Below are 14,618 nucleotides of genomic sequence, written 5' to 3' on the forward strand. Positions count from 1 at the left end.
TTTTCTCCGTCTCCTCACCAACATTTTCCTCATACATGTCGACACACACGTACCGACCTACAGCACACACATACAGGGAATGCTCTGATAGAGGACAGGACCCACTAGCCCTTTGGGGAGACAGAGGGAGAGTTTGCCAGCACACACCAAAAGCGCCATAATGTATATAACAACCCTAGAAGGTGTTGTTTCTATATATGGGCTCTTAATATATAATTATATCGCCAATTTATGCCCCCCTTCTCTTTAACCCTGTTTCTGTAGTGCAGGGGAGAGTGGGAGCCTTCCTCACCAGCGGAGCTGGTCAGGAAAATGGCGCTGAGTGCTGAGGAGAATAAGCTCCGCCCCTTTCACGGCGGGCTTTTCTCCCGGTTATTAGGAAAACTGGCCTGGGTTAAATACATACATATAGCCTTAATGGCTATATGTGATGTATTTATTTGCCTCTAAGGTAATCTATATTGCTGCCCAGGGCGCCCCCAGCAGCGCCCTGCACCCTCCGTGACCGAGATCAGTGAGCCGTGTAGCAACAATGGCGCACAGCTGCAGTGCTGTGCGCTACCTTCATGAAGACTGAGGAGTCTTCTGCCGCCTGTTTCCGGACCTCCGTTCTGCCGTTCTTCAGCGTCTGTAAGGGGGATCGGCGGCGCGGCTCCGGGACGAACCCCAGGCTGACCTGTGTTCCGACTCCCTCTGGAGCTCAGTGTCCAGTAGCCTAAAACTTCAATCCTCCTGCACGCAGGTGAGTTGCAAGTCTCTCCCCTAAGTCCCTCGTTGCAGTGATCCTGTCGCCAGCAGGAATCACTGATTAGAAACCTAAAAAAAAAAAACTTTTCTAAACAGCTCTTTAAGAGAGCCACCTAGATTGCACCCTCTCGGACGGGCACAAAAACCTAACTGGGGCTTGGAGGAGGGTCATAGGGGGAGGAGCCAGTACACACCATGTGACCTAAAAAGCTTTTTTAGATGTGCCCTGTCTCCTGCGGAGCCCGCTAATCCCCATGGTCCTGACGGAGTCCCCAGCATCCACTAGGACGTTAGAGAAAATAAAATATACTTTTATTCTAAGCAGCTCAGGAGAGCCACCTAGCCTGCACCCTTCTCGTTCGGGCACAAAAATCTAACTGAGGCTTGGAGGAGGGTCATAGGGGGAGGAGCCAGTGCACACCACCTGATCCTAAAGCTTTTATTCTTGTGCCCTGTCTCCTGCGGAGCCGCTATTCCCCATGGTCCTTACGGAGTCCCAGCATCCACTAGGACGTCAGAGAAATCTACATTACCGCCTAATAATTCAGATGACTCACAACCTCTGGGGTGTGTGTATAGAACGGCCTCAGGGTTAGTTGCGGACTTACCACAGGACACTAGCTGAATATCTCCAGGCACTTTACCTGGGAGCTGAAGCCAACCAGTAGAGCATGCAGGTTGCTGAAACCCCACTAAGTGGTAGATTTATTTAGTCGTAAAGATGAGCATTTACTGATTCCTCTGGGCTGCTAGCAGGTTGATTGCTGATCTGTAATTGTATAGCTTCAGGCATTTTACCTGCAGGAACAGTCCAATGCCTGTGTCAAACTGAATCTGCCCTAAAAGTGGCCTTTACACCTATAGGCATTAATGGCATTTTGGTGGCCTGAATTAATGAGAATGCAGTAACGTGACTAGGAATCTAGTGTAACGTACACAGTTAGCAGCTAGGGAGACACTTTTTGGAACCAATTAAGTTTTTTATCCTACTAGACATCGGAGACAGCAGGGAGAGAGTTATGAACTGCATAATCAGGTAGAATTACTGAAGCATATGACATGACTGTGTACGCAAACAATTTTTAGGTGGAACCATCAGGAATAGTTTCTAATCAACTTTACGTTATTTAGAGAGTAAAAGAAACCAAAAAACACACACCTATGCATTATACATTTTTTATTACATGTGGAGTTAGATTTAAATTAAAAGTGGATTAAGATTTACATTTGTTGTCTCTGAGAAAGCAAAAAAAACACGTGAATCTTACCAAAAACTTCTCAGTAGCCTCCTGGCCAACAGCATTGCACACATCCCCAAAATTTGCTGCGCATACCTGTGGAACAATACACTGGAAATGTTAATAGAAAAGGACTACTACTACATAGTGTTTTAAAGGTGTTTTTTATTGTCAATTTTTTTTATGCCATAACTTTTTTGTAAACCTGACATAAAGTCCCCTATACCGGATGGATCTGTCCTCTTCAAGAAGATTACGGTGCATAGCGACCATATGCCAAAAAGATTATGGACTCCCAATCCATCCCCGTCAAGTAAGAAATATCCCTCTACACCAGGCTTTCCCAACCACGGTCCTCAAGGCACACCAACAGTGCAGGTTTTAGTGATATCCAGGCTTCAGCACAGGTGACTTAATTAGTAGCTTAGTTATTTTGATTTAACCATCTGTGCTGCAGCCTGGATATCACTAAAACCTGCACTGTTGGTGTGCCTTGAGGACCGTGGTTGGGAATGACTGCTCTACACCATGAGATAGGCAGTTGGGAATATACCGGGGGAAGTATATTTTGAATGCAGCTCATGTTTAATTGCACATTAGACAGTCAAGATCATGATAACAGTAACCATCAGGAGTGAAGGAACACTCTCTAAAGGACTGTGTTGAAATAGAGGCCAAGAAACACAGAGCAAGTTGAAGGTGTCAGAGACAATATGGACTTGTTTGTAACATCCAGCAATGCAAATCAAAGAACCACATAGTAAACTTGGAATAAGCTCCTTAGATCTGACCTTTTCGTAAGATACTGTTCACATACCCACATCACCTTCCTTGGCATGAGTCTGTTTAGAAGTCCAGAAGGAATGATTTTACACTACATTCACCCAAAGAGGCAGCCTGGAACTTGGAAGAAGAGTCCCATGTCTTTGTACCCAAGGTGAATTTTTTTTATTTTTTATTTGCTCTATTCTGGGGAAGGTGAATGAGGAAGCTCATCACATTCTGGAAGGGCCATTGGATTATCTAAAGTCCAAACCTCATTACCCTCCTTAATTTTGCCTACTTTGTCAAGTAAGAAATTATCCACCACTGGCTCATTTGAAACATTACCTGAGAATGAAAAGGGACACTTGAACTTTAGGGAAACAAGCCCCTTTAGGCCTTTAACTTTTCTTAGGGGCCTAACTTAAGTAGGTCCCAGGATGGAGACACCCATGGTATGCAGAGGCTCCAAGGCAGGGGATGAAGGAAAACTAAACAGCTAAACGAAGAGTGGTAGTAATAAGAGGAAGAGTTCATTCTTGTTTTTACCTGCCCAATAACCAATCATTTATGAAACACTGATGAATGCCTCCATTAGAAATAAGCAGTAACATTTGATTCAAATATCTCACAGACATGATTTGCCTATGTCATTATTATTCTGTAGTGTGATTTTTACAAACAAGGGACAGATATCTGGGACATCTTACAAGATAAGATGTTCTCTTTAGTCTTACATTACAGTACCTTTGAAATAAATACATGTTAATAGCCCACTCAAAGTATTTTTCCAAATGTTTTATTAAGACAGAACTATTTTCAAATGTGCATGTACATAGAAAATAGTTCATGTAACGTATAGCAACATGACGTGTTCTGTAACCAATTAAAAAACAAAAATGAACATCTAATTACAACTATTACCCTGTGCAATGCTTTCACAATATGTCCCCACGTAGTGTTCATTTTAGAGGAATTCCGGGTATTAAACGTTAATATTATCACTCAGGGCGACCTAAGTAGCGGCAAGCTAAAAATAAGATTTTAAACCTACCGGTAAATCTTTTTCTCCTAGTCCGTAGAGGATGCTGGGGACTCCGTAAGGACCATGGGGTATAGACGGGCTCCGCAGGAGACATGGGCACTCTAAGACTTTAGATGGGTGTGAACTGGCTCCTCCCTCTATGCCCCTCCTCCAGACCTCAGTAATAGAATTGTGCCCAGAGGAGACGGACAGTACGAGGAAAGGATTTTTGTTAATCTAAGGGCAAGATACACACCAGCCCACACCATACACACCGTACAACATGGGACATACTAAACCAGTTAACAGCATGAACAAAACAGCACCAGCCAGAGACTGATCTCAACTGTAACATAACCCTTATGTAAACAACAACTATATACAAGCCTTGCAGAAATAGTCTACACTGGGACGGGCGCCCAGCATCCTCTACGGACTAGGAGAAAAAGATTTACCGGTAGGTTTAAAATCTTATTTTCTCTTACGTCCTAGAGGATGCTGGGGACTCCGTAAGGACCATGGGGATTATACCAAAGCTCCAGACCAGGCGGGAGAGTGCGGATGACTCTGCAGCACCGATTGAGCAAACATGAGGTCCTCCTTAGCCAGGGTATCAAACTTGTAGAATTTTGCAAAAGTGTTTGAACCCGACCAAGTAGCTGCTCGGCAAAGCTGTAATGCCGAGACGCCTCGGGCAGCCGCCCAAGAAAAGCCCACCTTCCTAGTGGAATGGGCCTTTACTGAATTTGGTAACGGCAATCCAGTCGTAGAATGAGCCTGCTGAATCGTTTTACAGATCCAGCGTGCAATAGTCTGCTTAGAAGCAGGAGCGCCAACCTTGTTGGCTGCATACAGGACAAACAGTGCCTCTGTTTTCCTAACCCGAGCCGTCCTGGCTACATAAATTTTCAAGGCCCTGACTACATCAAGGGACTTGGAATCCTCCAAGTCACCCGTAGCCACAGGCACCATAATAGGTTGGTTCATATGAAACAATGAAACCACTTTAGTTAGGCAGAAATTGAGGATGAGTCCTCAACTCCGCTCGATCCACATGGAAAATCAGATAGGGGCTCTTGTGAGACAAAGCCGCCAATTCGGACACCCGCCTCGCAGATGCCAAGGCCACCAACATGACCACCTTCCAAGTGAGAAATTTTAATTCAACTGATTGAAGAGGTTCAAACCAGTGTGATTTAAGGAACTGTAACACCACGTTAAGGTCCCACGGTGCCACTGGGGGCAGAAAAGGAGGTTGGATGTGCAGCACTCCCTTTACAAAAGTCTGGACTTCTGGGAGAGAAGCCAATTCCTTCTGAAAGAATATAGATAAGGCCGAAATCTGCACCTTAAATGGAGCCTAATTTTAGGCCCATATCCACTCCTGTCTGTAGAAAATGGAGAAAACGACCCAGCTGAAAGTCTTCCGTAGGAGCATTCTTGGCTTCACATCAAGACACATATTTCCTCCAGATACGGTGATAATGCTTCGCCGTTACCTCCTTCCTAGCTTTGATTAGAGTAGGGATGACTTCCCCCGGAATACACTTCCTAGCTAGGATTTGGTGTTCAATCGCCATGCCGTCAAACGTAACTGCGGTAAGTCTTGGAACACACAGGGCCCCTGTTGTAACAGGTCCTCCCTGAGAGGAAGAGGCCACGGATCTTCTGTGATCATTTCCTGAAGATCTGAATACCAGGCCCTTCGAGGCCAATCTGGAACAATGAGTATTGTCTGCCCTCTTGTTCGTCTTATGATTCTCAGTATTTTTGAGATAAGCGGAAGTGGGGGGAACACATAGACCGACTGAAACACCCACGGTGTCCCAAGGGCGTCCACCGCCACTGCCTGAGGGTCCTTCGACCTGGAACAATACGTCCGAAGCTTTCTGTTGAGGCGTGACGCCATCATGTCTATTTGAGGAAGTCCCCAACGACTTGTTACTTCTGCAAAGACCTCTTGGTGAAGTCCCCACTCTCCTGGATGGAGATCGTGTCTGCTGAGGAAGTCTGCTTCCCAGTTGTCTACTCCCGGAATGAAGATCGCTGACAGAGCGCTTACATGAATTTCCGCCCAGCGAAGAATCCTGGTGGCTTCTGCCATTGCTGCTCTGCTCCTTGTCCCGCCCTGGCGGTTTACATGCGCCACGGCTGTGACGTTGTCTGATTGGATCAGAACGGGTAGGTTGCGAAGAAGACTCTCCGCCTGTTGCAAGCCGTTGTAAATGGCCCTTAATTCCAGCACATTGATGTGTAGACAAGCCTCCTGGCTTGACTATATTCCCTGAAAATGTCTTCCTTGTGTGACTGCTCCCCATCCTCGGAGGCTCGCGTCCGTAGTCACAAGAACCCAATCTTGAATGCCGAACCTGCGACCTTCTAGAAGGTGAGCACTCTGGAGCCACCACAGGAGAGAGACCCTGGCCCTGGGGGACAGGCTTATCCTCCGATGCATCTGTAGATGGGACCCTGACCACTTGTCCAGAAGGTCCCACTGAAAAGTCCTCGCAAGGAACCTGCCGAACGGAATGGCCTCGTAGGCCGCCACCATTTTTCCCAATACTCGAGTGCATTGATGAACTGACACTCTTTTTGGTTTCAGCAGGTCCTTGATCATGCTCTGGAGTTCCTGGACTTTTTCCATTGGGAGAAAAACCCTCTTTTTTCCCCCGTGTCCAGAACCATGCCCAAAAATTACAGCAGAGCTGTCGGAACCAACTGCGACTTTGGTAGATTTAGAATCCAGCCGTGTTGCTGTAGTACTCTCAGGGAGAGAGACACGCTTTTTAGTAACTGATCCCTTGATCTTGCCTTTATCTGGAGATCGTCCAAATATGGAATAATTGTGACTCCCTGCTTGCGCAGGAGCACCATCATTTCCGCCATTACCTTGGTGAAAATTCTCTGGGCCGTGGAAAGCCCAAACGGCAACATCTGAAACTGGTAATGACAATCCTGTACAGCGAATCTCAGGTACGCCTGATGAGGAGGATATATGGGGACATGAAGGTATGCATCCTTTATGTCTAGCGACACCATAAAATCCCCCCCTTCCAGGTTGGAGATCACTGCCCTGAGAGATTCCATTTTGAATTTGAACCTTTTCAAATATAGGTTTAGGGATTTTAGATTCAGAATTGGTCTGATCGAGCCATCCGGCTTCGGGACCACAAATAGGGTTGAATAAAACCCTTTTCCCTGTTGTCCTAGGGGAACCTTGATAATCACCTGCTGTTGACACAGCTTTTGTATGGCAGCTGAAACTATTTCCCTCTCTGGGGGAGAAGCTGGCAAGGCCGATTTGAAAAATCGGTGTGGAGGCACATCTTCGAACTCCAGTTTGTAGCCTTGGGATACAATGTCGACCACCCAAATGTCCAAATCCGACTGAACCCAGACATGGCTGAAGAGACGAAGACGTGCCCCCAGCGGTGCGGACTCCCGCAGCGGAGCCCCAGCGTCATGCGGTGGATTTTGTAGAGGCCGGGGAGGATTTTTGTTCCTGGGAACTAGCTGTAGCTGGTGTTCTTTTCCCTCTACCTCTGGCGAGGAAGGAAGAGCCCCGGCCCTTTCTGAACTTATGCGACCGAAAGGACTGCATCTGGTATTGAGGTGTTTTCTTTTGCTGTGGGGGAACATAAGGCAAAAAAGAAGACTTACCCGCGGTAGCTGTGGAAACCAGGTCCGTGAGGCCCTCCCCAAATAAAACTTCACCTTTGTAAGGCAAAGCCTCCATATGTCTCTTTGAATCCGCATCACCTGTCCATTGACGGGTCCACAGGGACCTTCTAGCAGAAACTGCCATGGCATTGGCTCTTAAACCCAACAGCCCAATATCTCTCGCAGCCTCTCTCATATATAACGCTGCGTCCTTAATGTGACCCAAGGTCAACAAAATACTCTCTTTATCTAAGGTGTCAATGTCAGATGACAAGTTATCTGCCCACGCTGCAATTGCGCTACCCACCCATGCCGACGCTACTGCAGGTCTGAGCAGGGCTCCCGTAGTCGCATAAATTGATTTTAAGGTAGTTTCCGGTCTGCGATCCGCAGGATCCTTTAGGGCCGCCGTGTCCGGGGACGGTAGCCCCACCTTTTTGGACTAGCGCGTCAAGGCCTCGTCCACCGTGGGCGAGGATTCCCACCGTAACCTGTCCTTTGAGGGGAAAGGATACGCCATAATAATTCTCTTGGGAACCTGCAATCTCTTATCTGGAGTTTCCCAAGCCTTTTCAAATAAAGCGTTCAGCTCATGAGATGGGGGAAACGTTACCTCAGGTTTCTTTTCCTTAAACATGCAGACCCTCATGTCTGGGACAGAGGGGTCCTCTGTGATATGCAAAACATCTTTTATTGCAATAATCATATATTGAATACTCTTGGCCACTCTTGGGTGCAACCTCGCATCATCATAGTCGACACTGGAGTCAGAATCCGTGTCGGTATCAGTGTCTGCTATCTGGGAGAAGGGACGTTTATGGGACCCTGAAGGGTCTTGTGACACAGCCAAAGCCATGGATTGACTCCCTGCGCTGTCCTTTGACTCTGCTTTGTCCAATCTCTTATGTAATAAAGTCACATTAGCATTTAAAACATTCCACATGCCTAACCAATCAGGTGTCGGCTGTGCCGACGGAGACACCACCACCATCTTCTCTGCATCCTCCCTAGACGAGCCTTCCGCTTCAGACATGTCGACACACACGTACTGACACCCGCACACACACTGGGATATCTGAATATGGGGACAGACCCACAATAAGGCCCTTTGGAGAGACAGAGAGAGAGAGTATGCCAGCACACACCCAGCACCACTAGATACTGAAAACAAAGTCCCAGCCTGTAATGCGCTATATCTACACAATTTAGCACCAAATAAATGTGCCCCCCCCCCTCCCCCCCTCGTTCTTGCCCCCTGTTACTTGTTCAGCAGGGGAGAGTCCGGGAGCAGCTTCTCTGCAGCTTGCTGCTGTGGAGAAAATGGCGCTTGTTAGTGCTGGAGGATCAAGCTCTGCCCCCTCGACGAGGGGTTCGGTCCCGCTCTTTTCCTTTAAACTGGCAGGGGATTTCTTATATACTGCCTCTGCAGTATCCATATAACTGTGCCAGACTTATTTGAGGTGAAAATTGCTGCCCAGGGCACCCCCCCTGCGCCCTGCACCCGTGCTGTGCCTGTGTGTGTTGTGGGAGCAATGGCGCGCTGCGCGGTACCTCATGAAGATCTGAAGTCTTCTGCCGCCTTTGAAGTCTTCTTGTTTCTTACACTTACCCGGCTTCTATCTTCCGGCTCTGTGAGGAGGACGGCGGCGCGGCTCTGGGACGAACAGCAAGGACGACACCTGTGTTCCAACCCGCTGGAGCCAATGGTGTACAGTAGCCTAAGAAGCAGAGCCCATCAGTCCAGGAAAGTGGGTCTGCTTCTCTCCCCTCAGTCCCAAGGAGCAGGGAGCCTGTTGCCAACAGTGCTCCCTGAAAATAAAAAACCTAACAAAAGTCTTTTCAGAGAAACTCAGTAGAGCTCCCCTGCAGTGCATCCAGTCTCCTCTGGGCACAGGATCTAACTGAGGTCTGGAGGAGGGGCATAGAGGGAGGAGCCAGTTCACACCCATCTAAAGTCTTAGAGTGCCCATGTCTCCTGCGGAGCCCGTCTATACCCCATGGTCCTTACAGAGACCCCAGCATCCTCTAGGACGTAAGAGAAAATAGTTTTTTGGGGGGGATTTAGCAAATACAGGTTTTGTTTACAGTAACCCTTCTATCATAAATGGGGTGAACGGTTATGGTTACACATCACTTTACCTAAACTCAGGTGCCAAGTGGATTGAGTGGTGGCCTGTGTTAGAAATGAATACATATGTTGGCACCGTCTGAATCTCAAGTAATCCCAATCTATAGAACGCCTGACTATACGTGGAAATATTAATCCAAAACGCTGTACCTTGCGGACTTGAAACAATTTGCTATCACTGCAGAGGTCACAGAATCGTGGCAGTAACATTTGTTCCACTGTCTGTTTGCCAAGCATGGAAATCATTTTACATATAATCTGGGGAGAGAAAAAGTTATTCAGGTGTACATAAAATAACAGAAGGAACTATGACGTTGGTGTTGAGTCACACAGGTCATGCTAAGTATGTGAAAGACTGTACTGCAACAGAAACATGAAGAATGTAGTTTGCTTGTGCAAACATGCAACAAAAGAGTTTTCTAATTCTTGTCCTCTTACTCACATTCACAGCTTCCACTTTGTATTCATCATCATTTTCTGGTGCGGAGAGGTCAAGCAGTATAGGGCAAACCTTGTTCTCCAGATCATTCTGCTCAATAAGGTCTTGCTCTAGCAGTATCAGTAACGCCTCCTGGCTTGCTTTTCTCACCTGTATTACAGATACAGAAGGTCAACCATTTATACATGAGCAGTATTTATTACCATTCCTGTTTGGAACATGTGAGCAGAGGACAAACAAAAGCTAGGCATCATTGAACACCCTCCATGGGGTGTATTCAATCATAGTCGTAAACTGCCGTCTGGTCGGAAAGATGGCAGTTTCCAACTTTTTTTAGGTTGGAAGGTGTTCCGACCAATTCAATGGGGCTGGATTTTTGCCGACAAGTCGGGAATTCCGACTTGTTGGAAATCACGTGGATAAGCGGAATAGGCATCGGATCCACGTGTTTTGTCGGATTCCGCGGCCAAATCAGACAGGTTTTAGACCCGTTTCTGACAATGTCAATCCGACTTTAAAAAAAAGTCGGATTAGCATTCGGATTTGGCCACTCATTGAATACGGAGATGTTGGATCCTTTCTGTTGGAAAGGATCAGACATCAATTAAATATACCCCTATGGCGAGAACAGTGCAGTACACACAACAGCCCTAGCATCACAGATTGATGTGGGAGATGGAGGAGTTATTCTGCCATAGGTCAGGCCCCTATGGCAAAACTACAGCAGTTACATAGGTCATGTCTGTAACAAGGGCCACAGCCGCACTGATAAGTTAATTTATTATTACTTCCTTTTACTTGCCAATAGGAAAATAGACTGATTTTAGTTATTCACAAAGATTTCTGCGTGTAAGAGGCACATGAATGTGTATGTTTTATCAAACTGCAAAGTTGCCATACACCATTGGTATACAACATGCAGCTCTCCAGCTGCTGTGGAACTGTACATAACAGCAAAACTGTGACAGGGCTACTGGGATTTGTAGTTCCGCAACAGCTGGATGGCCGCATTTTTAATTCCCCTACCATACACATAGCAAAAAAAACATGCTGTGGGCTATACAAATATTCATGGGCTTGTAGTCCATCAATTATATACAACTTAGTAATAATAGGATTTTGGTACTTACCAGGTAAATCCTTTTCTTTGAATCCATAGGGGGCACTGGAGTACTCTTGGGATATGGACGGGCGTAGCCGAACAAAGGCACTGAATATTCAAATTTAGGACTCTCCCCCCCTCCATATCCCCAAGTACCTCAGTGTACTGTGCCAGTGTTTTTTTACTGAGCGAACAGGATATAGAGAGGATTGACAATGGAGAATTCCTATAACATAACAGACAACCACAAAGTTGACCTGTAACCTTATTGTCAACTAAACAGTTGACACCTTAACCGATAGAACTTTATAATTTGAACCAATCGGTGAAAATGTGTTACCATAAGCTCCTTTGAGCTTAACACCACCCAAGTAAAATTTGTTTACTAAGCTCCCTTGAGCTTAAAACAACCCAGGTAAAACTGCTCTGGGTGGGCGTCCAGTGCCCCCTATGGATTCAAAGAAAAGGATTTACCTGGTAAGTACCAAAATCCTATTTTCTTTATCATCCACTAGGGGTCACTGGAGTACTCTTGGGACGTACCAAAGCTTCCCTCGTGGGCGGGAGAGCTGTTTGATACTTGTAACAGTAGGCAGGCCAAAGCTGAATGCTGATGGCGCCACCATTCATAACGTGTAAACGTGCACAAACGTGGTGCACTGAAGGCTATGTAGCCGCGTCATAGACGCTCCACGACCCGCTGGGTCTGACATTCCCACAGAACCTGTGGGATGAACTATTACTGACGTAGGCGATTGTAACTTAGCCTTAAAGTAAGCCTGACTTGTAGTCATTATTATCCAACTGGATAATGTCTGCTGAGAAACTGGCTAACCCCAGTTTGCAGTATTATATAGAACAAACAACGTATTTATATCACGTAATGTAGACGTTCGGTACATATATAAACGCGTAATGCGTGTACCACATTCAGAATTCTAGAATGTGCTGTCCCCACAGGAACCACTATTGGTATATTGATGTGAAGAATACGAAAGCGGATTTCGTCCGAAGATCTGCTTTGTCATGAGAAAACTTAAATACGGTGGCTTGGAATACAAGGCACCCAAATATGAAAACAAAACCCTTGCCGAAGCACCCTTGCCGAAGGCAAGGCTAGAAGAAAAATGTTTTCCAAAGTAAGAAACTTAATTCTCATTTGTTGTAAAGGTTCAAAAAATATGAAACCTAATTCCCCTTTGTTGAAAGGGTTCCAAAATATGAAAACTGTAATAAATCTGAACCCAACCTCAAATCGCCTGGCGCTGTAGGTGGGATAAATAGAGTCTGAACTTTGGTGACACCTTGTAGAAAGATGTTTACAGACGCAAATAGAGGCAAACGTCTTTGAAAATACGTTTACCACACAGATACCTGCACTGTTAGTGCAGATGAACGCAGTTTTCCATCCCATCCCGTTTAACCGAATACGGGTACTTGAAGTATGATGTTGGAAACTTCCGAGGTTTACAACCTATGTAAGCACACGAAAATTTTTTTTTTTTTTTTTTTTAATAATGAGCTGCCTTAAGCGGCTTACTATTTCGTTACATGGTTGGTATAACCGATACTGTAATGCTCTATTTTCTAAGAGGGCGGTTTGAACCCTCACCCCGTCAACCGCAGCTGCGGTACACAGATAATAGGTATACAGATAATAGGTATATAGGTAACTATGGATAAAAGAACGTTCCCTGATGTAACAGGTTGGACGTATTATGAGAGGGCTAAGATCGTGTGCAAGTATTCCTTGAAAATTCGAGAAGCAAACTTCTCCGAAACCCATGAGCTACCACCAGTATGACTGTGACGAACTGTCTTCTGATCCGTTTTGGCAACGGAGAGAGAAGCGGAAAATGGTGGAGCCAGATACACGATGCTGAATGACCCCATGAATGTGAGAGATTTCACCGCCACTGCCCTTGTGAACTGTTTTGTACACCTACTGAGCTTTTGTAATTGTGGCGAGATGCCATCATGTATACTTGAGGACAACCCCCTTCTGTGGACTCACATATGAAACACCTCTGGATTTAATGTCCAGTTTTCAAGATCCAAATCCTGACGGGTGAGATCATCTGTCTAACAGATGTCCACTCACTGATTGATCTCTTGACATTTTCACCTAATGGCGTACTGAGCCATTGAAGATTTGAGTGACCTGCTGCATTGCCATGCGGCTTCTTGGTTCTCACTGGTTGTTGTGTATACAACTGGCGTTGCTTTGTTTGACTGCTTAAGGCCAGCGTGATCTAGGCATGAAAAAACAAAATTACATGAAACTCACGGTTGTTTCTCTCCACGGAAATCTTTAGTAAAAAGCGAAAGATGTATTCGTTCTGAAGAGAAACCAGAGTCTATGCCTGGTCAGACTGAAAGCGAATCATTTATTGCATTGTAAAATGCACAGAGTTCTAGGACATTTATCGACAGCAATCTTTCGTGTTTTAGAACCTTTGAGTTGATTTTAACTACAAATCCTGACTCTCTGTGACTGTCGTCCAGAGTATAAGCACCCTTGTCCCTCTGTGGAAAACGCGAGTGAATGGTGGCGAACTAAATTGAAAACACATCTTTATTCTTAATAGATGAATACACCAATGTACCGCTAGAGTGCGTGTACTTTTGTTCTTGCTGGTGTAGTAGGTAAAAGTCTTTGACTTACCATATTTATAATCTTACCTAGGAATTGACATCGTTTAGACAGACTTAGATGCGATTGTTTTCGAACTTGATCTGCTACCGCAGTATACTTTAGTAGCGCAAGTTAGAAGAACTTTGTTGATACATAGTTCTTATGTGAGATGAGCTATGATCCCAACATCACTTTGGTAAATACCGGAAGCGATAAGCAACGGTAGAAATGAAATGGGTAATGGTTGTGGCGATTTGCAAACGCTAGAACCTGTGATGAAGAAGCCGGACTGGGTAAATACGCATTGTGAATTTCAAATGCAATTATGCAATTTTGTGGCTGCAAAAAGCAAATACTAACTACAGAAAATCCATTTTCTAACTGTAGTAAATGACTTGCTGATTGATACTGCAACGGAGCTGTTTGGTTTTGCTCAAACAGAGGGGAATAAGTAACTCTGACTCTGTTGGCGTACTATTGGCTGGTTTATAAACCAGCAAAGACTAAATGACATATTGCCAAACCGTTCGACAGAATCAGTTTTGTACTTTAAGCTGTAAATAGCTGAGACATATATGAGTTGAAGTCATGAAATCTCGCAAAAGTAACATGTAAAGACGCGCTTCCACAATTATAAAAGAGGTCATCAAACCACTGGCTTGCTGACTGTGACGTCCCTTCGTTACAAAGCGTGACTGTTTGTTATAAAGGGTTAAAATGCCGTTACAAGTATATTATTTTAGGAGCAAACAAGCTCTGGCCTTGTCGCGCTTAACTAGCGACAATGAAAATAACCGGCGTTAGCAGAAGCTTAACAGATATACTCTGCAGCTTCTTTTAACAGTGATCGTCATGGTTTCATACATAGATTCTAGTGACCCAA

At 45.4% G+C, this 14,618-nt stretch overlaps 1 protein-coding gene and 1 non-coding gene across 3 annotated transcripts in view; both read right to left on the bottom strand.

Moving 5' to 3' along the window:
• LOC135055455 (serine/threonine-protein phosphatase 4 regulatory subunit 1-like) overlaps window positions 1-14,618 on the bottom strand; it is a 253,562-nt gene that overhangs the window by 128,517 nt on the left and 110,427 nt on the right. For both annotated transcript variants that reach the window (XM_063959564.1, XM_063959563.1), the window contains exons 6-8: window positions 10,002-10,148; window positions 9,710-9,817; window positions 2,016-2,081 (exon numbers count right to left, since the gene is read on the bottom strand). In XM_063959564.1, the coding sequence (XP_063815634.1) occupies window positions 2,016-2,081; window positions 9,710-9,817; window positions 10,002-10,148 (321 nt within the window). The remainder of the gene's footprint in view (window positions 1-2,015; window positions 2,082-9,709; window positions 9,818-10,001; window positions 10,149-14,618) is intronic.
• On the bottom strand, window positions 13,340-13,459 carry LOC134899884 (U5 spliceosomal RNA). Its single transcript, XR_010173433.1, has one exon. It is a non-coding gene; the product is annotated as a U5 spliceosomal RNA (small nuclear RNA).

This window comes from Pseudophryne corroboree, chromosome 3, assembly GCF_028390025.1.
Source record: "Pseudophryne corroboree isolate aPseCor3 chromosome 3, aPseCor3.hap2, whole genome shotgun sequence".
In the NCBI taxonomy this organism is placed as follows: Eukaryota; Metazoa; Chordata; class Amphibia; order Anura; family Myobatrachidae; genus Pseudophryne; species Pseudophryne corroboree.